The sequence below is a fragment of the Myotis lucifugus genome, unplaced genomic scaffold, assembly GCF_000147115.1.
Source record: "Myotis lucifugus unplaced genomic scaffold, Myoluc2.0 scaffold_655, whole genome shotgun sequence".
Classification (NCBI taxonomy): Eukaryota; Metazoa; Chordata; class Mammalia; order Chiroptera; family Vespertilionidae; genus Myotis; species Myotis lucifugus.
Window position 1 is genome coordinate 285,473 of NW_005871703.1, and position 27,133 is coordinate 312,605.

The 27,133-nt window shown below is 54.7% G+C and overlaps 2 protein-coding genes across 8 annotated transcripts in view; both read right to left on the reverse strand.

Moving 5' to 3' along the window:
• The window catches only part of PDK2 (pyruvate dehydrogenase kinase 2), a 16,118-nt gene extending 15,377 nt beyond the window's left edge, over positions 1–741 (reverse strand). For all 3 annotated transcript variants that reach the window (XM_023746325.1, XM_006105263.3, XM_023746326.1), the window contains exon 1: positions 564–741. In XM_023746325.1, the coding sequence (XP_023602093.1) occupies positions 564–681 (118 nt within the window). In that variant the 5' untranslated portion in view covers positions 682–741. The remainder of the gene's footprint in view (positions 1–563) is intronic.
• A 3,112-nt stretch (positions 742–3,853) lies between these two features.
• Positions 3,854–27,133, reverse strand: part of ITGA3 (integrin subunit alpha 3) — a 29,174-nt gene continuing 5,894 nt past the window's right edge. The window contains exons 2-26 of one of the 5 annotated variants that reach the window (XM_014447449.2): positions 25,205–25,332; positions 24,806–24,885; positions 22,630–22,879; positions 20,208–20,294; positions 19,411–19,618; positions 18,758–18,954; positions 17,075–17,163; positions 16,814–16,950; positions 16,559–16,645; positions 15,331–15,398; positions 15,118–15,254; positions 14,418–14,567; positions 14,217–14,314; positions 13,745–13,892; positions 13,442–13,510; positions 12,779–12,858; positions 12,588–12,665; positions 11,964–12,066; positions 11,628–11,810; positions 11,324–11,446; positions 10,509–10,622; positions 9,563–9,661; positions 6,479–6,604; positions 5,971–6,111; positions 3,854–5,244 (exon numbers count right to left, since the gene is read on the reverse strand). In XM_014447449.2, the coding sequence (XP_014302935.1) occupies positions 6,001–6,111; positions 6,479–6,604; positions 9,563–9,661; positions 10,509–10,622; positions 11,324–11,446; positions 11,628–11,810; positions 11,964–12,066; positions 12,588–12,665; positions 12,779–12,858; positions 13,442–13,510; positions 13,745–13,892; positions 14,217–14,314; positions 14,418–14,567; positions 15,118–15,254; positions 15,331–15,398; positions 16,559–16,645; positions 16,814–16,950; positions 17,075–17,163; positions 18,758–18,954; positions 19,411–19,618; positions 20,208–20,294; positions 22,630–22,879; positions 24,806–24,885; positions 25,205–25,332 (2,950 nt within the window). In that variant the 3' untranslated portion in view covers positions 3,854–5,244; positions 5,971–6,000. Of the gene's footprint in view, positions 5,245–5,970; positions 6,112–6,478; positions 6,605–7,533; positions 7,918–9,556; positions 9,662–10,508; positions 10,658–11,323; positions 11,470–11,627; positions 11,811–11,963; positions 12,067–12,587; positions 12,666–12,778; positions 12,859–13,441; positions 13,511–13,744; positions 13,893–14,216; positions 14,315–14,417; positions 14,568–15,117; positions 15,255–15,330; positions 15,399–16,558; positions 16,646–16,813; positions 16,951–17,074; positions 17,164–18,757; positions 18,955–19,410; positions 19,619–20,207; positions 20,295–22,629; positions 22,880–24,805; positions 24,886–25,204; positions 25,333–27,133 lie in introns of those variants that run through there. The other 4 variants (XM_023746327.1, XM_023746328.1, XR_002826834.1 and 1 more) reach the window with 4 other exon arrangements.

Here is a 27,133-nt window from a genome sequence, read left to right on the forward strand (position 1 = left end):
GCTATGCAAAGCCAGATGATGTATGTGTATTTGAATAGTATAGTCGGTGTACACGTTTGCCGAAGGCAGGTGGTACGAATGTATCATTGTGGATCTTATGTGTAGGCTTAGTGGAGAAGTTAGAACATCTGACTAAGAAGTCGATAAAAAAGGGAAAGGTTCTCACTGTATAAGGATAAGCTAGGACTATGTGATTTTGACTGGAAGAGGCCTTCCCCCTTGCATTATCCTCTAATTGCATGCATATGGGTGCCTTTAATTCGCCAAGACCCTCACAAAGCCCAGTAAGACACCCTGGGCCCCTCCCCTTATTCAATGCCCCTTACTGCCCACGAATAGTCTAGTCCAGGGACCCTTCAGCCCAAGGTACCCACGACCCCTTCGGGCTGGGTGGTCCCTGCCTCCCCGTTAACCCTTTCCTGCCCGCTGCCCTCCCAGCGACCCTTCCCCGTCACGCAGGGCCTCTCTCTTCCGCGTGCATCCTTCTTGGCCGGGACCCCTCCATCCGCTCCACCCAGCACCCGCGGGGCCTGGCGGCCGGCCGCCCCCGGCCCACTCCGTACCGAAGTCCAAGAACTGCTTCATGGACAGCGGGGACGGGGAGAACTTGCTGAAGTGCTCGATGTACTTGGGCGCCCCGGCCAGGGACGCGTTCTTCAGCAGCGCGCGGAGCCAGCGCATGGCGGCGGGGTCCGGGTCGGGGTCGGGGTCGGGGTCGGGATCGCCGCGCGGCGGGCTTTCACGCTCTCACGGCTCGGGCTCGGGCCCGGTTTCGGCCCCAACCCGGCCTCCACCGCTCCTCCCCTGGCCCTGGCCGTCCTCCAAAACCCGGCCAATCGGCTGGAGGCGGCTCCCCGTCGCCGCCAATGGCCGCTCACAAACAACTCCGGGCCAGCCAATCGCGTCCCGCTCCGGCACGTGGCTTCCCTCCCGGGCCCGCCCCCTCGCCCGGGTTGGCTGGGAACGGCCTGTTGTTTTCTTCAGGCCGCGCGGAGAGCCCGCCCCCCTCGGCTCCCTCCGCGGAGTCCCCAGCCCGGCCGCCGGTTAACCCCGCGGTCCCAGAGGCCCGTGATCTCCTCCTCCTTCGCCGCCTCTTCCCTTCCCGCTCCCTCCGCGAACCTCCAGTCCTGTCTTCCCTGATACGGCCCGGGTGGCTTTCAACGAGTCCCAGTGCCCCCAGAGGCCCGGTGTCACCCTGATCCCCACCTGCTCGCCCGCAGTGGGGTCCCAATCCGGGGACAGGGACTGTGAATGTTTACACACTTCGGGGGGAGGATGCAGCCCCCCGGAATCGCTCATACAGTCGCGCAGCCCGCCCACGCCACAAAGACCCAGCCACCAGCGGAGGCGGAGGCAGCCCCTACCATCAGCGCTACGAGTGCAGAGTTCAAAACACTTTTTATTCTCCTCCAGCTCATTTGATCTGAGAAGGCAACTTCCTCCGCCCTGGGCTTCTCTGAAGAAACGTCCAAGAAGGTGATTTGTGTTGGGGGGGCCAGGGAGCCCCCTTTCTCCAGCAGCCCCAGCTCTCTGGGAGGAGCGTAGCGCGCCCTCTCGCGGTTGGACGTGGTATGTCCTGTCCACCGACTCGCCTTTTTGGTGGTTTTGCCTTTTCACTGTTCAGTCCTGGGCCTACACTTGCCAAGAGCTTAATACGTGCTAGGCTTTGTGCTGGGAACAGTAAACACAGACAGGATTAAGGCACATCATTTCTCAGTTTGGGAGCTAGCTGCATGAGTAAATAACTAAATGAATAGACGTAACAGAATGAGGTTATAGCCAACACAGAGCTATGGGCAAGGCCTCACATGAAAGGGATTCTTAGCTGATGAATAATAACCTATGTGCCAGGCACTGTTTGTATGCATTTTATTATTTAATTCTTCACCAGTTCCGTGATGCTATTAATAGCTTCATTTTATAGATGAGGAAACTGAAGCTTATTTACAGAAAATCTGAACTTGTTACTTCTCTTGCTTACAGCCTTTCAAATACTCTCCACCTTTTCTTTTTTTTTTGACTCTCCACTTTTTACTGGAACCGTTCAAGTTCTCACAGGATCTGCGTTGGCTTAACTGTCTAGCCTCATTTCTCCATATTCCACTGCTCAACTCCAAACCATACTTCTCTCCTGCCTTGAGTCAGCCTCCAATCTCCAAGCTGTTGCACATGCTGTCTCTTCTGCCTGGATACGAGAGCCAAGGCCCTCTTCTGTAACGGTTGGGAGGTACTGTGGCCCCAAGGAGCTCAGGAAGCGTGGCGGTATAGAGGGTCCTTTTATGAAAGTGGGCATTGTTGTGTTTCTGCCATTATGTTTCTTTCATAAAAGTGTGTGTGTGTGTGTGTGTGTGTGTCTCATCTAAGCAGCTGCTCACAGGAGCCTGGGGGCTGGGCCTCTGAAGCTGGCTGGAAGGATGCATATAGGTGCCACCTTTTTCTTTTCTTTTTTAAAATATATTTTTTATTGATTTCAGAGAGGAAGGGAGAGGGAGAGAAAGATAGAAACGTCAATGATGAGATAGAATCATTAATGAGCTGCCTCCTGCACGCCCCCCACTGGGGATCAAGCCTGCAACCCTGGCATGTGCCCTGACCAGGAATCGAACCATGATCTCCTGGCTCATAGGTCAATACCAACCACTGAGCCACACCAGCCAGGCGATCCCACCTTTTTCTTAAGCAGGAGGTGGCTGCAAAGGTCTGGACTGAGCTGGTTCAACTGGAGCTGGATTTTGATAACCTCCATGTTATTGCTGACCTAGAGAATAACAGATTCTGGAAAATAAACTGAGGCCACCGATGACTGGTTTTGAGAGCTCTGGGTAGGGGTTGAGGTTTCTTTTCCTAGAGGAACTGGACAGCCCACTGCCAATCGACCTGGGAACCAGCAAATCCCAGCACAGAAAGGGGAGTGGGGCGCTGGGCCCACGACTCTGTGAGGTGGGCTCTTACAGAGTGGAGGGGGGGGGCAGGCAGCTGCCGCATTGAGGTGGGCTGGGAGGTACCCAGAAGCAGCTCCCCGGAGAACAGCCTGGTCTGTGGGCTCTCAGAGAACCTGTGTCTAGACTTCTCCAGGTAATAAAATCGGTGAAGTCTCGCCAAAGGCCACAGCCTTGGGGAAAGTGACTAGAAGGACCTGTGCCATCATTTAGGAGGAAGTCAAGGGGAAAAGAGCCTTCCTCCATTCCCGAGGCCTGTGTGGAGGGAACAACCTAGGGCAGAGGAGGAAGCGGAGGGCTTGATCCAATGCTGGGGAGGGGGGCGATGTCAGCTCAGGACTGAAGCACTCCGGGGGTAGTGTCCATGCGACGAGGGCTCCCAGAACCCTGCCTGGAGGCCTTGGGTCACTGGTTCACCTCCTGATTATCTACTCATCATGACACCTGCAGGTGGTGGGGGGGAAATTGAGGCAGAAAAGCTGGTCCTCACCTGAATTAAGCCACGAGGGTAGGGGGGCTCTCAGCTCCCCACCCTTGCACCCAGGCTCCTGCCACTGTTACCTAGGACTACCTGTTTCTACAGCACATAGCTTCCTGTCACTTCCAGACCCTGCATATCACCCTCCCTCCTGCTCCTCCCCAGAACCAGCTCACTGGCCACCAAAAAGCCATTTTTTACTCCATCTGCTCTACGCAAGCCTTCCTGCTCCTCTTACGTTCTGCACTTCAGTTCCCCGTCTATGACCAGCCCTTAGACTAGAGCGTCCCTGAGAGCAGGGGAGGTATCTCCTCCATCGGCCTTCACCCTCCCGGCCTTAAGACCCCCGCATTGCGCTTTGTCCACCTGGGGGGCAGCCAGACGTCATGGTCCATCAGAACGGAGGAGGAGGAGGGGTGAGGGGTGGAGGCAGCTGCAGTGTGTACAAACAGGGAGCTGTTTATTGGTTGGTGTGAGAAGCCTATGTACAAAGAAGGCACAAGGAGGGGGAGGGAGCTCCCCTGCTACAGTACCGTGGAAGGGGCGGGGGGCCTGCCGACAGGCAGGGGGCAGGAGGGGGTTTCCGGAACCAGCCTCGACTTCCCGAATGGGCCTCAGGACTCAGCCCATAGGGAAGAAGGCAGAGCTGGTTGACGATGAAAGCCAAGGCCAGCCAAGAACTCCACTTCGAGGCCCCCAGCCCATGGTGGGTGGGGACGGAGTGAGGTGTGGCCGATGGGTCAGGGACAGGGCTCCCTCCCTGTCCTACATTCAAGTGTCGCTCCCTCTGCGATCTCGTGGGGGTCTCTCCAGGCCCTGCAGACGCCAGGACGGTAGTGGTGGGTGAGGAGTGGCATTTCCTCTGTATCCTTCCAGCATCTCCTTGGCCCGGGACCAGCCAGTCTGTGGTTGAGGATTCCTCTGTGCTCCCAGGGCGGTCCCAGCGCAGCGTGTCCAGGCTGCCTAGCAGCTTGTCCATCCTTGCTCCTTCAGGCTGCGTTCCCCACAAGTGCACGCCGCGGCTGAGGACAGAGGCTTCGCAGCGGTCCGTGAAAGAAAGCCATCCTGTGACCTTCCTTCTAGTTCATTCTGCTCTCGCGCCTGAGCATGCCAAGTCCTGCACACGCCCCTTGGACAGCCTCGGGCAGATCCACCCCCACCCGCGTTCTCTCTCACGGTGTCAGGAACTACAGCTTGGAGGCTGCGGGCTGTTCCCTGTCAGTAGTTTTCATCTCAGGAGCGGAGTTCACCCAGTGACTATGGTTCAATTGGGTCCAGTGTAAGTAGGGAGGGGTCACCACTTCGGGGCCTTTCCTTCCCGGCTCTGGCAGAGGCCCTTGGGCTTGGTTTTGGCAGCGGCAAAGGCCGGCACACGCATGTCCACGCACCCTCTGTGGTGCACAAGCACAGTCCACAAGCAGTGGGACCCACGCGTGTCCAGGGCACAGGGCTGCAGTGTGCTCGGCGTAGCAAAGCCCACGGCCCCAGCCCTCCTGCGTGGAGGAGCCCGTGGTCAGATGGCATGTGCATGCGCTCAAGGAGGTGTGTGTGCCCGAACCCACTGGTGCCAGCCACAGGCCGTGGCCCCTGCGGACCGTCGGGGCATAACTTAACTTATGACAAAGAGAAGAAGGGGACACCAGGGGCGCAGGGGCGGGATCAGGGAGGGCGTCAGTAGTATCGATCCCATGTCTGCCAGCTGGTCACCCAGTGCTTCTTGGTGGGCAGGGTGCCCCCTGGAGGTGGGTAGCGTTCCTCCTCCCGGATCCGCACGGCGTGGTACTTGGGCATGATCTGGTAATAGCGGGTCCGCTTAAAGAAGTCACACTGGAGTTGGGGGGAGGAGAGGAAGGACATCAGCGACCTGTGGGAAGACGTGCCCAGCCCTTCCCCCCCCCAAGAGGTCTTCAAAGCCAGGACCCCCGATCCAAACACACACCAATTCTCTGCACTGAGATCGGGAGGACGAGGTTCCCCACGGTCCCCAGAGGAAGGAGGAACGGAGGAAGGCCGAGAGGAGAGGGAGAGGCAGATGGAGGTAGAGGCAGCCGCTGAGGTTGCTGATGGGAGGGCTAGGAAGGGTGGGGATCTATCCTGACCACAGTGTGGGGTGGGGTCAGGGGTCACCCTGGTGGGGGTTCCCAGGAGGGACAGGGCTGGTTCCCAGGAGGAAGGACTCTACGAGCCCCCTCCTTCTCTGGAGGTGGAAATGGGGGTGTAGAAGCATCTGGAAATTTGCCTTGTGAGCTACAGAGATGAGGCCTCGCCTTGGTCTTGACCCCTTTCAATCCCTAGAAAGCATGGGAGGGGTTTATGGCTAACTCTGGGGTCCCAAGTCCTCACGGGCTCAGTGGGGAGGCTGGTGAGGGACCACACCACGAGCTCTCCCGGGGCGTGGCAGGGAGGCCGACAGAGTGGCCTGCTCTTTGGGGTGGCGCTGGGGACAGAGTGAGGTACAGAGAGGCCCCATGAAGGAAGAGGAGCAGATAGGACAGAGTCAGAGGCCCCAGCCAGCTGGGGGGCTCAGGGAAGAGGGCCCGGAGGCCAAGTTACCCGGGTGGGGTGGGGGCGGGGGCTGCCCCCTCAGTAGTCTTCGGTCAGCCTCTCTGTCTCTGACGGCTGGCTCTTCATCTCGGCCTTCTGCCTCTTAGCTTCATACAGGGCGCGAGTGCGGGCTCGCTTGAAGAAGCCGCACTGCGGAGGGGAGGGGCGGGAGGGGCGGTCAGGGAGAGCTGGGGGTCCTTGCCAGCAGCACTCTTGGATGGATGGGGGCTTAGGACTGGAGAGCCTGGAGGCCTGGGTTCCAGCCCCAGCGGGGTGGTGTGGCCTGAGGCCAGAGTTCCTGGATTCCCCTTTCCAGCCTGCAGGTCCCCCCATTAACCCAGGTCGGAGCATCCCCGCGGGTGAGGTGAGGATGGGCAGGGGGTGAGACTGAAAGCTGGGGAGAAGGCGGGAGGACATGGGAGAAGGTGGGGGTGCGATGGAAGTGAGGGATGGGGTGAAGGGAGAGTGGCTGAGGGTCTGCTGGCAGGCGGTCCCGGAGGCCAGCTGGGGTCCTCACCTTCCATAGCAGGAGGATGATGAGCCCCAGCAGCAGCAGCCCGGCCCCCACAGCCACAAGCACCAGCCACAGCTCGATATCGGTTGGCAGCTCCTCCCCCAGCTCGGAGTCAATGTCCACGGAGAACTGGACGGGGGGAAAGGGGCTCAGGCCTGTGCACCCCCCTTAGGCCCCATGCTCCTGCTCTCCCCACCCCCCCCCAGCTTGGTCCCTGACCCTGCTGTTTGACCTACTGCCAGTAGGGGGCGCTCAGGGACTGGAAAAGGCCCCTGAGAGCAGCCGATTCAGCCATGATCTGGTTTCTCCAAAGGAACAGCCTCAGATCTGGGAAGCAGCCTAGAACTTGGGTTTGTGATGCACACATCCAGGCTTGGGTACCAGCTCCATCCCTGACGAGCTGTGTGACCTTGGACAGGTAAGCTCTCTGAGTCTCTGATCAGGGGATCATAATGCCTGCCTCATAGAGTGGCCAAAAGCATGTGTTCTGGAGCCAGACTCTCTAGAGCAGTGGTCGGCAAACTCATTAGTCAACAGAGCCAAATATCAACAGTACAACGATTGAAATTTCTTTTGAGGGCCAAATTTTTTAAACTTAAACTATATAGGTAGGTACACTGTTATTAACTTAAGGCTTAGGAAGAGCCACACTCAAGGGGCCAAAGAGCCGCATGTGGCTCGCGAGCCGCAGTTTGCCGACCACTGCTCTAGAGGGTTCAAGTCCCAACTGTGCTATTCACTAGCTGTGTGACCTCGGGTAAGTCGCTTAACCTCTCTGTTCATCTGTAAAATGGGGACTGGATAATAATACCTACCTAATAGGTTGCTGGGAGGATTGAATGCATTTAATATGAATAAACTGCTTTGAACAATACTTGGTACACAGTAAGCAATCCATAAATATTTACAAAACAATAAAGAATGCATAGCAGATAGTACCATTCTTTTTCTTCCCCTACAATGGAGATACACACACACACACACACACACACACACACACATATATATGAAATATGTGTTATTAACAATATGACATCTATTGTGATACAAAATTACATTATATATTAAATATATTTCACATATAACTAGAAAGTTTTTTTCTGGTTATACATGATTATTTCTTTAAAAATTATTTTATTATTTTTTAAACTACAGATGCTACAAAGAAAACCAAAAGCTCCTTATAATTTTACTCCTGAGAAATAACCATCTCCAACATTTTAGTGACTCTCTTTCCATATTTTAGTGCGTATGTTAAATATGTGTACTTTTTCCTCCCACATAAATGGGATCTATATGGACTGTACACACTCTTTTGCGACCTGCTTCCCTTTTCACTTAATACCATCACCCTTTGATGCCATGAATAAAGATCACCCTGGTCTCTTCTGATAACTGCATCGTCATTGGAGAAACGTGCCATAATTTATTGAACCAATCCACTGAAAGACACATAGATTGTTTCCAATTTCATGTCATTATAAACAACGCTTTAAAAGAGCCCCATATATTTATGTTCACATACTTATCCTATTAGCTCCTTAAGTCTGTGCTGGGCAAAGGAGATGTGCGTTTTAAGTTGTAATAGATATTGACAAACTCATCTCCAAAAAGAATCCATCAATTTAGACTCCAATCCAAAGCATTTCCTTCCGGCGCATCAGCACCACATAGAATTACGCTTCCTCATATTTTGTGATCTGATAGGATAACAGTCCTGTTGCTGCTATTTTTATTTCTTTACTATTGAGTTAAACATTTGTATTTTACAATATGTACACTGTCTGTTTATTTTATGTTGCCCTTTACACATTAACTATATATGTCAATACTTCGTCATATGTGCCATAGACTTTTTTTAAAAAGCAATATATCTCTCACCCTTTTCGTTTCCTTTCCAGCTCTTGTGCTGGACAGGCAGGCTTCATTTGAATGTGCTTCATGTTACTGGACTTTGAAGATATTGCATTTTTTTTTACAAGCTGAAGGTTTGTGGCAACCCTGCATTAAGCAAGTCTATCGGCGCCATTTTTCCAACAGAAGATGGTTAGCATTTTTCAGCAGTAAAGTGTATACATTGTGTTTTTTGATACAATGCTATTGCACACTTAATAGGCTACAGGGTAGTGTAAACATAACTTTTATATGCACTGGGAAACCAAAAAAATTCATTGTATTGTGAATAAAAAAATTCTGTGTATTGTGATATTCACTTTACTGAGGTGGTCTGGAACCAAACCTACCATATCTCCAAGGTATGCCTGTATATAAATTTAAAGTTTCATGTAGTCAAATTTGTCAAATTTTCCCTTTGTGACTTCTGGGTTTACTAAAATAACTCCCTCTCCACATAATTAAAAATTATCATTATTTTTTTCTAAATTTTCTCTGGTATATTAGGCTTTATTTCCTATTTTAAATGTTTAGTCTAACTCAAACGTATATTTTTATTTATGGTGTGAGGTAGGGGTTTGTCTTTAACTTCCAAGTGTGCTCTTCCAACATGACTTAACAATCCACCTTTCTCTACTGATTAAAAATGCCATCTGTATAATAAAACACGTTTCTGTGCTGTTCCATCCATCTTTCTATCCCTTCTTCCAGTACCTTAATATATTTTAAGAAATGTACCATAACATATTTAACCAACCCTCCATTGCTCTCCTATATGTATTTCCTACATATCTCCATTTATATCCTTTTCACAACAATTTATTAGAAACTTTGTCATATTTACTCTTCCAGGTATAACTCAGAATTAAGTCTGGGAACCTTTTTCCCAAGTTTGCTTGGAGATGGGACATCCTCATGGAGATGTTGTGTGAATCAAGTAAGGTCAAGCAGAGGTTCTCAACCACGGCTGCCCATTAAAATCACGGGGTGGTGGGGTTTTTAAAGGAACCACTGCCGGGTCCCACCTCCACAGACTCAGATCTCATTGCTCAGGGCTGTGGTCTAGACATCAGAAGTCCTCCAGAGGATCCCAGTGTGCTGCCAGGACTGAGGACCACATAGCTAACGTGTGTGAAAGTGCTCTGAGAAGATGCCCTGCACTCCAGGCCCTGGCCAGGCAGCATGCTCACTCACCGGCACAGTCTTGTTCTCCATGTTGATGGTGGGGACGCTGGTTCGGAGGAACAGGGTAGCCCAGCTGGTTACCCTGACTCGGTCAAAGTCTCTGTAATCCTGCAGGGAAAATGGGTGGGTTAAAAGAATCAGATGAGCCTCCCTCCTGACCCTAAGCTTCCGCCCCCCGCAGGGTACCCTCTCACCACACAGCATCCTTAAGCAGCACCCAAAGGATCTGATAGCCAGGCCTCCCCCCACACAAATGCACATCATTCATTCACTTGTGCATCGGATCCTGTGCTGGATGCTGAGAACAACAGAGACGATGAAGGTCACAGTCTAGGTCAGGTCTGTGGCCTAAGTCTGGCCTGCCGCCTGCTTTTGTAAGTAAAGCATCTGGGGCACACAGCCATGCCGAATCGTTGACTGTGGTCTACGGCAGCTTTGTGCAACATGGAGGAACTGTGTAGTTGCAACAGAAACTGTATGGCTCACAAAGCTGAAAAGATTTATAATCTCGGAGGACAGATCGTTTTCAGCTGGAAAGACCTCACTGGTGGTGAAGCATCTGAGGGGGACTTTTACGGGTGAATAGGAGTTTACATCCAGAGATAAAAGAGAGGGAGCTGGCATTCTAGAGGCAAGGAGTAGCATGTCAAAGGCATGGAGGTGGGAAAGTCGTGGGCACATGACGGAACAATGGACACATGAGAGAAGGTCATTTTGGCTGGAGACAAACATGTCATGTCCACATACAGGCACAGAAACTAACACGGACACAGCACACAATGACAGTGTCCAACCTGTCCTGTATAAAACATGATGCTGTCCTTGACACACACGCACACACATACACACACACACACATGCATGAGGCCTTGCTGTGACCCTGGCCTCACCCTCTCCCTGTTGTTCTCCCCACCCAGGTAGGTGGCAGGGGAGACCTCCAGACCCAGGCACTGACCTCAATGAAGGTGCTGTTCCACACTCGAGCCTGCACTGTCACGTTGGTGAGGACAGGGACATCAGGAATGGGGCACTCCAGCCACACACAGCGGGTGTGGACACTGCCACAGCTCTGAGGTCGGCAGGGAACACAGGGCACGAGACAGGCTGGGTGTCCAGAGTCTTTATGCTTCGCCCCTTACCTTTGACTCCTCCCCTGCCCATGGCTGACCCAAAGGGCCCTGACCTCAGCCCTTCACTCATGCATACTCTCACCCCCCATACTTACCAGTATATGTTTAAGACATATTCTTTGGGTCAACCACTTATAGATGCCAGGGACATGGCTAACATGAAATCTGGTATCTGCTCATGGAAATGGGGCCCAGTCTACAACATCCCTTTCCCAGCCTCCTCCCACACTGAGCCCCCACCTCGGATACTGCCTCCACCTCCACCCAGCTAGGCCTCTACTTCCTTCCAATTCTCTTCCTGTCTCCCTTTGGACAGGGGCACCCTACTCCGCCTTCCCCATTCCAGCCCTAATGTCCAAGGCTGAGCAGCTATATCACCCCAACAGGTTGGGGGGTCCTGGGACTAGAGCCAGTGTCTCTTCCTTTGGTCCATTGTATTGACTGTTCCCCCAAGGGCAAGTGCAGTGAGGTGCCCTCTGGGGGCAGCAGATGAGTCCAGCTGCTCTGACTAGGGGCTCCTGAGGACATGGGTTATGTCACCTCATCAGACTGGGGTCTCCTGGTGAACAGTCCCTATTCCCCTTGTTTTGCAAGCCCCCTGGATGTGTGGCCACAACCCTCTCCAACCCTGGCCACTCACCAATACGGTCTCAGACTTGGCTTTTTTGGCAGCAGCCAGAGGAACAGGTGGGGGGCCCTGGACTCCCCCCGGGTCCAGCTGTCGCCGCCTGCGCTGTGGTGATGGCGGTCTGTCCTCAGGGACCTGAAGAGGGAACAGGTGCTTTGCTGGGAGGAAGGAATGAGCAGAGGTGAAGAGAGGAAGAAGGCGCAGGGGGAGAGGCAGGATCCCTAAGAGTGTGAGGAGAGGGGTGGGAAGACGCTGGCCTTTCTGCCCTGCAGCATGCAAATGAGATGCAAATGAAAGATTCCTGTGGTGTCCTTACTGAGAGAGTGAGGTTGAGAGGGTTGACAAGGTCTCCTGGTGGTTGGCAGGTCCAGGACCCGTTGCCTCGGATGGTGATCTCCGTGGGGTACAGCAGCCACTTGCCATTGGCGACTTCATAGGGCCACTCCAGCCCTAGGACCAGGGTCCCCAGGACTGCCAGCCCTTCGCCCACTGGGCCCACCTGTGGGCATAAGGGGTGTCAAGATTACTATCTCCTAGAAAACCACCTCCATCTCACCAACCCCCACCCTCACAGCCTGAGATCCCAGACAGAAAGAACTGCCCCATCGCCCTTCCCAGAAGCCTCCGGCCCAGGGCCCCAGAGTCCCCTTACCTGGAACTCATACTTGAGAGGGCTTCCTACGTCCTCCACAGTTTTCATGCCAGACTCGCCCATCACCGTTCCCCCAAAGTAGCTTTGTAGCCGTTGACTCACCCTAGTGGTAAGAAAGATGCTGGAGTCACAGGAGGCAGGAGGGGCTCTGGCAGAGGGGGTGGGCACCCAAGTTGGTTAACTCCCTCGGACATTAGGCAGATCTAAGATAAATTCCAGTCCGGCCATAGCTGTGCGGCCTCAAGCAAGTTATTGACCCTTTTTGAGCCTCAGTTTCCTCATCTGTAAAGTGGAGTTAATAACTGTTGCTACATCATGGGCTGTTGTGAAAAGCCAATGAGATGATGTATAGAACATCCCTAGCACAACGAGCTGTCAAGAGATGGTACCAACGCCTTATTCCCCAGAGTTGCTGATTCCTCCACTGCTGCTGGCTTTGCAGGAAGAATAATAACCACCACAACAATGACAGTGGTTGTTGTTAAGGGGGAGGGATGATCCAGGGGATGCAAAGGCCTCGGGAAACCAGGCCAAGAGAGGTGTGTCAGAGAAGCTTGGAGATACCTTGAGGACAGGGAGGCCCTAGCTCAGGAAGAGAAGACTGGGGGTCACGGTAGTACCTACATGCTAAGCGAGGCCTGGAGAGTGTAGTCCACCAGCAGAGTCAGGGTCATGGGCAACAGGTTGTCCTGGTGACTTGACCTGGGAAGGAAGTGCGGGGAGTGGGTAAGGAGATATGTCAGCTGAGGCTGGGGCTGGGCGAGGTCCCAGGACCCCTTAACCCCAACACAGCCTGGCTTTGCAAGGTCACTTACGTGGAGAGCTGCAGCTGCGCCTGGAATTCCCTTGTGTGCAGGGTCACCCCAATGACCTCGAAGGCGATGAGCAGCTCCATCTGCCATGATGGCCAGGGAGGCAGAGAGGGGTGTTTGGGGCCACGCAGGGGTGATGCCCTGGGGCGGGGGCTCAATACTATGCTAGATCGGTTCTCTGGCCTCTTCGTCCCCCCATCCTGGGTGAGGGCTCTCCACCTCCCCACCCATCTCCACTCTTGTACCTTCCCAGTCACACCTCCGCTTCCCCTTCCTCTTCTCTGTCAGTGACAACTCGGCTACTTTTGAGCTACATGACCTTAAGTCAGTTATTAAAACTTTCTAAGCCTGTGTTTCCGTTCTGTAAAACAGCACCTACCACCTCAGAAGGCTGTAAGAATTACAGTCATATAGAAGCAAAGTGTTGGGCTTGGGGCCTGGCCCACGGGAGGTGCTCTGCCAAACTGGTTTCCTCACCTCCACCGCCTCTTGCTTTGTGCACACTCACTAGTGGCTCCATTTTTCTCAGTCCCCGGATCTCTCCGCACCCCTTACTTGATCTCCTCCTCCCCCACGCTGGCTCTTTGCTTCAAGGAGGGCCAGGAAGCAGGCAGGCAGAAGCGAGAAGAATAAGGAGTTGCCTTGGAGAATGCGGCCAGGGCTTACCCTCTGGTTCCGTTTGAAGGGGTTCCCCAGCTCACAAAGGATGGTCTCGTTGGCCTGGCAGGTTCCAGACTAAGGAAAGAAGATAATGAGGTCTGGGTGGTCAGAGGAGGGCTGGTCCCGCCCCTTCCCTGTATCACAGGGTCTGAAGCCCTGGAGGCATGAGAACAGGGTTCCCTTCGCAACAGAGATGCTGCAGGCACCCGAGGAGGCCCAGCCCAGAGAAGAGGGGACACATGACAACACGTGTAAATGACATGCATCTAAGGATGCAAATACATGATGGAGCCCGGGCTGGGCACTCACAGGGCGCACTGAGGACAGCAGCAGGGCGGGGGGCACCGCCAGGGTGAGCAGCGCCTCATGGGCGTCTTCCCCAGCCCGCTCCCTGCTTGGGGTGTTGGTCACATTGATGCTCAGGAACAGTTTCCGGAGGTCTTTGCTGTACTGGAGCCTGAAAAGGGAGGAGCCTTAGACTGAGCCCAAAGCCGGCCCAGGCCCCGCCCCGCCCCATTAGGCCCCGCCCCATTAGGCCCCGCCCCTCTGGTCTACTAGCTCTAGAAAGCCCCTACTCCGGACAGCCAGGCCCCGCCCTCCAGTCTCGCCAGGTGAAAAAAGGCCAGTGAAGGTCAGTTACACATCCTACCTGGACAATTAAAGTCCAGCCTCTCAGCCTCGCCTCCCTCTGAGGCCCCACCCCTGGGATCTCCGCCCCTCACTCCCGGTAGCTAATGAAGGCCTCCCCACCCTTGGCCAATAGGTGCGGCCCAGGGTGCACCTGCTCAGCCGCTGCCCCTGCTCCGACACGAAGGCCGCCTGCATCTGCAGGTTGCTGTCGCACTTGTTGTCCTGCCCGCACTCCTTCTGGAAGTGGACCTGGGGGGACAGAGGCGTGAGCAGCGCAGGACCCCCCGCGGCGCCTTCTCGTCCCACAGCCCACAGCCCTCCCGGCCCCGCCCTGCCCGCCGGCCTCACCCACCTCCGTGTGGTTCTCCAGAGCCTGTGCCTGGTTGAGGACCGGGTAGGCGTCCAAGGACCGCAAGCCCAGCCGGGGTTGGTCGGGCAAACGCAAAGGTAACGAGTAGTTCATGGAGATGACGATGGGGCGGAGTTTGTCGCGGATGTTGTCCTGGGAAGGAGGGCGAGCTGAGCCCAGCTCTGCACCGCCCTCCCTGCCGAGTTGAATCCTGACACCACCCGGAGTCCCCAGGGAGGAGCGTGGGCCCCCCTCCACCTGGGAAGGCCCCCCCAGGAAGGCTGAACCTCCTCTTGTCCTCTAACCAAATTGATCCCCTTCCTACCACCTTGATCCACAGGTGAGACGGGGTGCAGAGATAGCTCTGGGGAGGTGTGAGCCTCCCTTCATCCCTGGGCTCCACAGTTGAGGTCTCCCTTTCACCCCAAGGTCCCAGAGAGTGGCTGAGTTTGCCCCCCACTCACAGACCCATTTCCCCAGAGCCGAGCTGAGCCAGGAGTCTCAGCCCTCACTCTTCTCAGGTCTCCATCTCTCCTCTACCACATGCTGGGGGCTGTGCACTGTACCCCCGAAGACCCATGGGTTTCCAGGCAACCTCCCCACCTCTGTCTCTGGGGAGATCCCAGTCCCTCACCCCTGACCTGGGGGGGCGGTGCTGGCTACCTCTTTGAGGGACGTGGCCCTCCCCTGGCGCCTCCCTCACCATCAGGAGCAGCTCTAGGTTCTGGCAGCGCCGCTCGGGCATGGAGAAGAAGCCATGGAGGACAGCTGACTGGCTCTGCGCAAAGCGAAGCCGGGGTGGGCGGCGGTCCCGGTCTGCCTCCAACGTGTAGGCCAGGGCTGCAGGTGGAGGACCAGGTGGTCAGCAAGTGACCCGGTGAGCACGCCCCCCCTCACCTTGCACCCCAGCACTCACTGATGTTTCTCCTGTAGTTGGGGTTCCCGGCACTCTGGTTGTAGGCAAAGCACAGCTCCACCTGCACACTGTTGGGGGAGGCGGGGACGTACAGGAGGGCCGGGTCACAGCGGGACCCAGATATCCAGCCCTCGCTCTTACTCCCTTTCCCGGGCAAGGGGAAACAGCCCTTCAGGGGAGAGGCAGGGGCAACACGGGGAGTCCACATAGCTGGTCTGGGGTGTCCCTGGCTCCTTCCCTCCCCACTTCCATTAGAGCCATAGAAAACAGGGATAGAGGTCCCCAATGGGGAAACTGAGGCCGAGAGCAGAAGGGGTTGCCTGGAGTTGTGGCCCAGCCAGTCTTATTCAGATCTCCTTCTTTTTTTAAACCAATTTTTTTGTTTTTATATTTTTATTGATTTCAGAGAGGAAGGAAGAGGGAGAGATAGAAATATCAATGATGAGAGAGAATCATGGATTGGCTGCCTCCTACATGCCCCCCACTGGGGATCGAGCCCACAACCTGGGCATGTGCCCTTGACCGGAATCGAACCCGGGACCCTTCAGTCCGCAGGCCAACACTCTATCCACTGAGCCACACCGGCTAGGGCCAGATCTCCTTCTATGCCCCGCTCCCCCTGCTCTGTCTCCCTCTGCCTTCTGACCCAATTTCCTCCCTCACACAAAGACCTGGGGGCCATCCGCATCATGGTCACCATCCTAGCAGCTAACATATTTTGAGCATTCAGGGTGCACAGGGTACCATGCTAAGGGCTTTTTGTACATTATCTCATTTAACGATCACAACAATCCTGCGAATTGGTTATTACTAACTTTGCTTTATAGGCCAGGAATCGGAGACTCAGAAAGATGAACCATTTGCTGAAGGTGGCTCTCTCCTTCCCCACCTCCATCCAACTAGGTGTTCCCCTTGTCCCTCCTCCCCGGGATCTCACTCCCAACCCTCCCCCCCCCCCTTACCACTGCAGTGGGCATAGCTGGAATCTGAAGCAGGCAGTCCAGAGCTCCCACTCCTAACCCCCATGCCTACTGCCCCGCACCCCAATGCAAGGAATTTTGCTTTTTAATGAGGTTGGGTAGGCTGGGCAATGCTTACCCAAGAATCAACCCTCTACTGGTGGTTTATCAGGAGTTGGGGGTGGGGGTGGGGGGTTGGGAGCCAGGGCCCTCCTGGCTTGCCCATATATAAGGAGAAGGGTGGGCAGAACGGGGACTGCGAGTCTCACCAGGAAGTGGCTGTGCAGAGTGCGGGGTCCAGCACGGACGGCCTGGCCACCAAGGTCCTGTGGAGGATGTTGATGACGGGCCTGGCCCTGCATAGAAAACACCCAGACATCAGCACCCCGCCTGCCTCAGGCCAGGCCAGGCTGGGGCTCAAGCTTGGGTGGCCCTGGTGATGAAGGCGAAGGCGGACGGAGATGGGGCTCCCTGCAGGCAGGGTGGGAGGGGAGAGGCCCCTATTCACCGTCGCCTTGGCTCACCGCAGCAGCACGACGCGGTCCGACAGGCTCCCCACGAGCAGGTCTGGGTAGAGGTTCTCATCCACATCCATCTTCCCACTCAGGGAGTAGCCGAAGGAGGCCAGGCCAGGGAGTCCCAGCTGCTCTCCACGGATGACCTGGGGGCAGGGGGGAGCACTGAAGACAAGCTCTAGGGTAGGATCTGGGGAGGGGGGCCCAGGGGGAGTAAGAAGAGGGTGGACGAGCCAAGGAGGGAAGGCCCCGGGCCCTGTCCATTCATACCTGCTGGGGCTGTTGCAGGAGCCCCCTGGAGCTGCTGTGGTAGATGTATATCGTGCCCAAGCCCTCAAACGGAGCTCCCACAGCAATGTCTGGGGAAGAGAGGCAGAGTGGGGTCACCCTGGGGACTGTGGGCCCCCTGTCGCCCCAATCCTGTGCTCCAGCCACAGAGCCCAGCATGGCCTTGACCCCACCCTGCCAGGCAGTACTCAAATCACCAGGAAACAGCTCTGTGGCTCAGGGTTGAAACTGGGACTGACGGGCACCCAGCTGCCTCCTTGTGTATGTGGGGAACTAGGTCCAGGAGAGGGAAGTGACCTACCTAGTCAGACAGCTAGTTAGTGTCTCAGGGAGGCCCACCCTCCCGATTCCCGCCAGCGGCTGCTGTTTATTTCCCCTTATTACAGTGCCTTCCATCTCCCCCACCAACCTCCCTCCAGACACCTGCTTCTCCTAATGTCCTTTGCCAGCAGGGTCACAAAAGCCGGGGCTCCCCATGGCTGACTGTGCCAGGTAGGTATCAAGTCACTCATTTTGTTTAATCCTCACAAGGGTGCTGGCTGTCGGTACCACTGTCCCCACTTTATAGATGAGGAAACAGACTCAGAAAACCCAACGTCACACAGCTGATGAGTAGAGAAGAGGATCCCGGAGGCCATGCCTCTCTAGCGTGGGGGGAGGGGGGCCTGGGATTTTCGTCACAACACGACAGTGTTAAATGTTCAAGTGTCCAGACTTGTAAAATTCCAACCATTATTTCTACGCATAAATCCAAACTGCTTCAGCTTCTTAAACTTGACTCAACTCTGAGTTTGCTGCCTCTGATCTGATAAGGCCTCCGTACACAGAAGGCCAAGCTTGTTGGAGAACTATGTGGAGGAAGAACAAGTAGGTCCTAAGTGGAAACCGGGTGACTCCCGTATCAGTAAGGGCTTTGGGCTGCATCAGCTGAACTCTCTGTCACCTGTTTGGACTATTTGGAGGCTCCTTTGCCTTCCGTTTGGTTTTCAGCTATATTCTGGGAAACTGAGGATGCCAGAGAAGCGACTTCCAGATACACCAGGTGCTCCCATGGCAACCAGGCGAACAGCCAGGTCTGATCGGTCCCTATGTGCTGCAGAGTTCCGGTGACATCCTCTATATCCAGGGCTCCCACCTTTTCCCGGCTCTTAACATCCCCCTCCTGAGACACTGCATTATTGATTTTAACACCCCAGCCTTGCTCGCCCCCATCCGTCCCACATCTCCTTCCAGGGTCCAGGGACCAGGGCACCAAGTTATCATATCCGATCCCTGCCCCCACACCTTCTCTGGACACCCCTCTATCATTACCCAAATATAAAGCCTGGCTTTCAACACCATCCACCTCACCCCCACGCTACCTCTCTAGCCTCATCTCTGAAACAACCCCCCACACCTGCTAGATCTGGGGACCTCAGGCAGGTGTCCTATCTCATATTGTACCCCTCGGCTCCCTTCCACGGTGCACACTCAGCCCAGCCCTCGATGCCCAGCAGTATGTTCACTCCTCGTCTGTGGTGGCTCCCTCTACACATCCCCTCTCTAGCGCTGCTGTAAGCTCCCAGGCCTGGGCCCCATCTCCTCTCCTCTTCGGGCCCTGCCAAGCTTGGTATGCAGCTGGCACTCAGTCAGTGGGGGTGCTGGGGCGGGTGTGCTGGCTCATACCTTGGAATCCATCCTGGTTGATGTCACCAATGCTGGCCACGGAGAAGCCAAAGGCGGAGCCACTGGGGCCGTGAAGGAGAAGGGAGGGGTGGGTCGGGAAGGAGGTGCCTGCCTGGTTCATGAAGACATAGACGGCACCCCCTACCTCTTCCTTCTGCTCGAAGTAGTAGGGGGCACCCACCAGGAGGTCCTGCCACCTGCACAGAAGAGAAGGAGGGGGAAGAGGGAGTGTGAGGCCAGCCATCAAGATGCAGCATAACTGTGGTTTAGCAGGCATAACTGTGCCAGGGCACAGGGCTGTACAAGTGGCATCTCTGGCCATGCGTCGTGGGAAAGCCAAGGAAGTGCCAACATGACCCCATCTAATAGAAAACACATGCGAGGAAGACATGCGTGCACAGATTACACCCAAACAGCCCACATGCACTAGAGCCAGAGAAATGACCGGCATAGACACGGAGAAGCAGGTGTCATGCAACTGACATGCAAATGCCTAGAATCCCAGAAAGTCTGATTGCAAATCAACAGACAAGAGTAATTTGCAAATCCCTGCAACAGCGTGCGAACAAATGCAAGCCTCCCTGTCTCTGCCTGGGCGAGCCTGCTCCCCTCACCATTCTCCCTGGCCCCAGAGGACGTCCCTGGATTCTCACCCATCATTGTTCAGGTCTGCCAGGGCAATGGCGCTGCCAAAATAGGAGCCCACCTGTGTGCCCTCCAGCACCTGCCTCCTCCGCAGGTCTCCGCCTACCTCCTGGCTCAGCAAGAAGACAGCACCCATATGTCGGTGCCGCGGGGCACCCGTCACAATGGTGATGTCTGTAGGGTGCAGGATGGCACTGCCCACCTGCACCGTGTACCCTGGGATGGGGGAAGGTGGTCAATCAAGGCCCCAGGTAAACTTTGTTGCCTTCTACTCTGGATGCACCCCCGAGGTCACCCCCATTATCTTCTGTTCCTCTATTCTACGCTGGGCAAGAAAGTGGCTTCTGGCCGAAACCGGTTTGGCTCAGTGGATGGAGCGTCAGCCTGCGGACTGAAGGGTCCCAGGTTCGATTCCGGTCAAGGGCATGTACCTGGGTTGCAGGCACATCCCCAGTGGGAGATGTGCAGGAGGCAGCTGATCGATCTCTCTCATCGATGTTTCTAACTCTCTATCTCTCTCCCTTCCTCTCTGTAAAAAATCAATAAAATATTAAAAAAAGAAAAAAAGAAAGTGGCTTCTGGATGCCCACCCCCTGTCCAGTCTGCATACTGGACTGTGAGCTCCATGAGGGTAGGGGCTTTGCATCTTGGCGCTCAATAAGCGCTAGTTGAGCTAAATGCCACTAGTTTATCTGTACCCTGGCCTCACCCTTCCACCAGGCACCAAAGGTGAGAGGGCCAGCGTGCCAGGGGCTGAGCCCCTCCCCTCCTCTTCCACCCTTTGGGCCACCAGGACTGGACTCACCAATATAGAGGTTTCCTTGGTCCTCCTGGTCCTTGTAACTGTATTCGGATAAATCCCACTCCTTCCGCTGAATCATGTAGCTGTTTCCTTCAGGAGGATTTGGGGAGAGGAGTGTAAGTCACCGCCCCTTCCTCCACCATGTCCAGGCCCCCTCCCCAGAGAAGGATAATAATGACCTCTTAAAATATTTGTGTGCACTTTGCCAGGTGCAAATCACGTCCTCGTTATTTTAACAATTCTGTGAAGTAGCCTGGCTGGTGGTGCTCAGTGGTTGAGCATTGACCTATGAACTAGGACAGTGATGGCGAACCTTTTGAGCTCGGCGTGTCAGCATTTTGAAAAACCCTAACTTAACTCTGGTGCCGTGTCACATATAGAAATTTTTTGATATTTGCCACCATAGTAAAACAAAGACTTACATTTTTGATATTTATTTTATATACTTAAATGCCATTTAACAAAGAAAAATCAACCCAAAAAATGAGTTCGCGTGTCAGAGGTGTCATAGGTTCGCCATCACTGAACTAGGAGGTCAGGGTCCGATTCCCAGTCAGGGCACATGCCCAGGTTTCGGGCTTGATCCCCAGTAGCAGGAGGCAGCCGATCAATGATTCTCTCTCATTGATGTTTCTATCTTTCTCTCCCTCTCCCTTCATCTCTCGGAAATCAATAAAAACATATTAAAATAAAAGCAGCCCTAGCTGGTTTGGCTCAGTGGATAGAGCATCGGCCCATGGACTGAAGGTCCTGGGTTTGCTTCCAGTGAAGGGCACATGCCTTGGTGGCAGGCTCGATCTCTGGCCTTGGTCGGGGTGCATGCAGGAGGCAACCAAGCGATGTCTCTCTCTCACATTGATGTTTCTCTTTCTCTCCATCTCCCTTCCACTCTCTCTAAAAATCATGGAAAAAGTATCCTCGGGTGAGGATTAACAACAACAGCAAAATAGAATGATGGACCCCCCACCCCCTTTTGCAGATGAGAAAAGTGAGGCTTAGGCATGAGGAGCTAGCTGTAGGGACATGACTGGAATCTGGTCATCCAGGCTCGTGGCGACTAGATGACACTTCCCCCACTCTGGACACTGATGCCAGACTTCATGCCATTATCTCCTCCTAGTCTTGCCCCCAAACTGGGGCTGCCCACCGGGCCCCTGCTCCCCGGGGCTACTGCTGGAGAGTACCTGCACTCCACCAAGGTTCTAAAGGACCGGGGTGGGGGTAGGGGGCGGGGGCAGAACCACAGGAATGAGCAGAGGCCTCAGTTCAGGTGAGCACAGAGCTGTGACTAAGACCCGGGCCAAGGGCCAAGGTTCTGGGCTCCCTCTGTCTGTTGATTCTACAACAACAGGGCACAGGAAGAGGAGATGGGTCGCTGCTGCTACAACCTGTGTGGCAGAGAAAAGCAGAGATGCAGGGGGTGTGGGCCGTGAGGCGTGTGTGCCCCGGTAGTTACAAGCATGGGTCTTGGTACAAGGAAATACCCTGCAGCTCCCAAAAGATTGACCTATATGTCTTGACATGAAAAAATAGATGCCCCCTGTTTATTGAAAAGTGAAAAGAGGAGTAGTAGAACAGCCTGTTTAGTGTGAGTCTGTTTGTGTGTGTACTAAAGGTACCTCTATATTCTAAAATAAGTCTAGAGCAGTGGTTCTCAACCTTCCTAATGCCGCGACCCTTTAATACAGTTCCTCATGTTGTGGTGACCCCCAACCATAAAATTATTTTCGTTGCTACTTCATAACTGTAATTTTGCTACTGTTATGAATCGTGATGTGAATATCTGATATGCAGGATGTATTTTCATTGTTACAAATTGAACATAATTAAAGCATAGTGATTAATCACAAGAACAATATGTAATTATATATGTGTTTTCCGATGGTCTTAGGCGACTCCTGTGAAAGGGTCGTTCGACCCACAGGTTGAGAACCACTGGTCTAGAGGGTCCACAAGATGGAGTGTACACTGGGAAATGGGACAAGGGAGGTGGGTGATGGCAGGGAGGAGAGGAGGGGCACTTTTACTCTTTATTTTACCAAATCCTACTGTACCGTTTAGTAGCTGTACCTGGAGCATGTTGTGCTTTTTAAATCCGTTTTTAAGTGGCTACACTAGACGCAGATGGACCTGCATTCTAATTCAGGTTTCATAGCCTGCTGTCGGCTTGAGCCATTCACTTCACTTCTCTGAGGCTCAGTTTTCTGTAAAATGGGTATAACAATACTCGCCTCATAGAGAATCTGAAGGTTAATTAGGATAATATGTGTAAGTGCCTTCAAATAGTAGGGCTTGTGGTGGTTGCTGATACTGGCAAAGGGGGCCTGTCTCCTCTGCCCCCTAGTGTGGAGGGTCTCGGCCAGCTGCCCCAGTGGCTAACTGGGGCGGGTGGTCTCTGCTCCTCCCCTGCCCCTAGGGTCCTCACCTTTCCAGTTGTAGGCACCGGGAGCGCCGAAGTACACGGTGTTCTTGGTGAAGCCTCCGCTGGTGCCCAGCTGGCACATGCCCGTATCCAGGTAGTCGGTGTTGCTGTTGCACATCTCGTTGTGGTAGGTTTGCCAGTCGTCGGTGTGGTCCAGCTTTAGGTTGTTGCCCCGCACGTAGCACTTGCCCACCATGCGCCACTGCTCCTCCAACCCCGACCACAGCACCTGGGTGTAGCGGTGGGCACAGACCTGGGGACCCCACCCCAGCACACAGCCTGAGCCTGCAGCAGGGACTCAGGGCCCGCTGTGGACCCCTGGCTTTGCGGGAGCGGAGCTGAAAGGGGCCTCCTAGGGATGCCTGGACCCGCATCTCCTTTCCAGAATTCAGAAATCTGCTCTGAAGGTTGGAAACACTCTTGGGAAGGCCAGAAGGTACTGGATTTGAGAGTGGCTCAGAGATTCTGGCAATAGGAAAGGGGGAAAGGATGAGGGAATGTGGGTTCAAGCTCTCAGGTCTTAAAGGAGCTAGATCGCCAGCAGATTAAGGGACTTGCTTCTCTGCTGTCCCCAAATGACCCTGCCCTCTTAATGAAAGGACAACTAACAACAACAGCAGCAGCAGCAGCTGAAACGGAGTGCTTCCTACATGCCAGACACAATTCCAAGCTCTTCACACACTAAGCCTTTTAAGCCTCCTAACAACACTATGGAGTAGGGACAATCACTTTCTCCATTTTAGAGGCAGAGAGAGTAAGTCTCTGTCTAAGATCTCATGTCTCGAGAGAGGCTGTCCGGCTCTGAAGTCTAAGCTGTTACACACTAGGCCGCGCTGCCTCTCTCGTAGCCTCTCCCAGCACACGCCCGATAAATAGTTATTGGGCAAATCAATCAGAATAGGATGCTTGCAAAACAGCCAGGGGCCAGGCAAAAACCCCGCACCAGGCCTCCTTCGTGGTGGCTTACTTTCTGTGTGCCTTCCAGCTGTGAGCTTCACTCCCACTGGCCCAGCCTGACCTGTCACCACCAAGTTCCTGGTGCTGGCACAGTGCCTGGCACACAATAGGTGCTTGCTAAAAACTTCTTGAAGGAACAGATAGATGGGTGAGCAGACAACACTGAATGACCCAGTATCTAGAACGGCCTTAAGTGGGTCCTAGCCCCACACCATCCATAACAGAGGTCTGCATGAGGTGTCTGAGTGAAGTGATGCAAACCCGGAGCTTAAAATGGCGTTCAAATGCGGAGAGCGCAGCAGTGATGGGTCTGGAGGTGATGACTGGTTGAAAGGGGGCACACTTTCTAGAATGTGGTGAATATGCTATTTCTTTAATGGACGTTGGGAACACAGGTGTATAATTTTCAAAACTCAATGCCACTTACAATCTGTACATTTTGCTGTATGTACATTTTATATCAGTTTCTAAAATCTCTCTGGGACTCAGAAACTGAGAGCCCCAGGGGCCAGCACTGAAGAATGTGGGCAGGATGCCCGGCTGGCGTGGCTCAGTGGTTGAGCATTGACCTATGAACCAGGAGGTCACGGTTAGATTCCCGGTCAGGGCATATGCCCTGGTTTCGGGCTCGATCCCCAGTGTGGGGCGTGCAGGAGGCAGCTGGTCAATGAATCTCTCTCATCATTGATGTTTCTATCTCTCTCTCCCTCTCCCTTCCTCTCTGAAATCAATAAAAATCTATTTTTTTTTTAAAAAAAAGAATGGGGCAGGAGGTGACAGCTGATAAGAGGGAGCAGGCCCTCAGACCCAAACCAAGTGAGCTGAGGTCAGCAGGATTGTCCCTCTTCCGACAGCCAGCCAGCCTCCCCGGAAGGAGCGAGACCAGGCCACACGGCCTGAGGGCCTATCTGCCCTTTTCTCTTTGCTGTTCCTGTAGCTGTTCCCACGAAGGGTGAGCAACCCAGGGGGTAGCAGGGGTGGGGCAGGGAGGAAGTGTGATTCAGACAGGACCCAGGCCATGCTGGGTCTTGGGAGAGTGCCAGACCCTCCTCCCCCCCCTCCCCCATAAATGCAGGGTTGAGACACAGAGAGCCATAGACGTAGTCATTTGCAAAGCCCCCGCTCATGCACCAAGGACCCCCTCTGTCCTCTGATTTCTCTGCAGCTCCGGGGAGATGAAGGAGAGGGCTGAAGCAGGGAACCGACTGGAGTGCCCACTTACCAGGACTCTGCCTGCAGGGCCCTGGCTGGCCACAGTCACCCCAAGCCACATGTCCTCGATTCTGTGATGGTCAGGGTCATCTGTGGGCATGGGAGGGATCATGGGTCAGGGCACCCCATCCTCCCAGTGCCCAGAGCTTCCAGAGGGCAGGGGTTAGTCCCTCTCGGGTCCTCCACTCCAGCAGGGCAGCCGTCCCTCCTCCCTCCTCCAGCCCCCCCCCCCCCAAGTCTGAGCTCCCATATGGTCCCATTCTCCTCTAAGACTCCCTCTTCCCAGCTGGACAAGAAGTGACTAGAAATTGCTCAGGTGAGCCTTCATCTCCTCCAGGTCATTTCTCCCTTTGCTACCCTCTCCACCAGCCTCCTGACCCAGCACTGATCCCCAGCCCCTTCCCCTCACTTTTCTCTGTGATGTCCATCCTCTCACAGTCGTCCTTGTGGGCACTGAGTGGGCACAGGTACACAGCACCGGTCCGGTTGGTATAGCCATCAGACATGGCGAGGTCACGGGGAGCACCAACCAGGAGCCTGTGGGGCAAGGAGGGAGGGGGCTTGGGCTCAGACTCCCCAAAGCCCACTTCAAACAGCTTGCTGTTTAACATGCATTTACTGAGCATCTGCTCTGCCAGGCTGTGTGCCAGGCTCTGGGGTCAGGAGATAAATGGATCCCAGCCCCTGACCTCCAGGAGCACGTCCATAGGAGAAGGCAGGCAGGAAGCAGACCTCTGCAATCAGCGCCTCATGAGAGGAAAGCAGGGTGCAAACCAGCCCTGATTCTGCATGAGGGGCAGCCAGGGAAGAGGGGATTTGGTCTGAGTCTGAGAATGATGACCAGGCCGCCAGGTGAGGAAGGGGAGGAAGGGCACTTCAGGCATATGTGTGGCGTGGGCCCGGGGCCAGGAAGCATGAGCTAGCAGGATGACTCAGGTATCTGCAGGGTCCTGGCCCAGCTGGAATCCAGGAACCTGGGGAGAGACAAGAGTGCAGGGTGCAAAGGGCCTTGGGGAGCCATGGAGGGATATTGAGCAAGGTCAGATCTGGGAGTTACATGGTCAGATCTGGGAGTCACATGGTCAGATCTGAGAGTCACATGGTCAGATCTGGAGTGACATGGTCAGATCTGGGTTTTGGAAGGAATGCTTTGGCCTCTGAGATGAAGGTAGACCGAAAGAGAGCAAGCCTGGAGGGATCCTGGTGCAGGGCTCAACTTCCAGGAGGACCTGGGAGAAAACGTGTAAGAGGTGGCGTGGGGTCAGTTGTTGGGGCCCTGGGTCCTTCCACTCGAAGCCGTCTGAGGACTTAGATCTAGGAGGAGTGGACCCCTAAGGAATCTGAGTGATGCTTACACCCCCACCCCCACTGCCACCTTAAGACAGGCACACGGGTATTGGGTGGGACTGGGTACTCGACATTTTGGACATTCTGTCCCCAGGGCAGTGTTCTTGGAAAGTGGGAATGAGAGTGGACATGGGTCCCCAGCCTGCCCATCTTTAGGGACATTGACTACAAGTTCCAACAGGATGCTTAGGATACCAGCCACCCATCCCTACCAGAGAGGTGACTAGAGGACAGAAAGGCAGGGGATTCGCCTCGGAATCGTATCTCCAGAGTCCTTGGACCACCAGCATCAGAAATCCCTGGGATATGTGTTCAAAAGGCAAATTCCTCAGCCCATCACAGACCACCTGAATTGAATAGGAATATTCAAACCTGCATGTTTAACATGTACCCCAAATATTGTACACCCAGTTTGAGAACCCAGTTCTACCACTCCTTACTCTCCCGCATCATCGCACCATCTCTCTGTAGCCCCTGGACCTTCGGCCAGGACCGCCTCTTTGATTCTCATGGACCCAGCCTCCTGGGTGGCAGGCACCTCCTAGGAGCCCCTCCGTCGGGCCCCAGCAATACTAGCGCCCTGAGGCTCCCAGCTCAGAACTCAGGCTCTGGGCCTCCTGCCAGAGTCTGGAGGTGCCGTACCCCGCCTGCAGCTCTTGCCTGGAACCTGTGAGTGAAGGTTTCAGGGAGTGGGCAGGGCGGGGCCTAGGCATGCCAGGACTTGGGTGCCTCTGCCCACTGGGTGTCAGGAATGCACGGCCTGGAGGTGCTGGGAAGGGGGTGGGGCCCCTGCCTGCACCTTACACCTTAGCTCAGACCTCACCCTGGGGAAGTGTTAGGCGGTGCTAGGCAGAAAGGCTGGCAGGGGGCCAGTGTGGCAGCCAGGCCCAGTTAGTCACCCTCTGTCTAAGCTCAGGAGGGTGCCTGACCACCCATGGACACCCACCCCTAGGGAGCCTGACAGGTGAGAGAGGGAAGCCTTTCGAAAGGA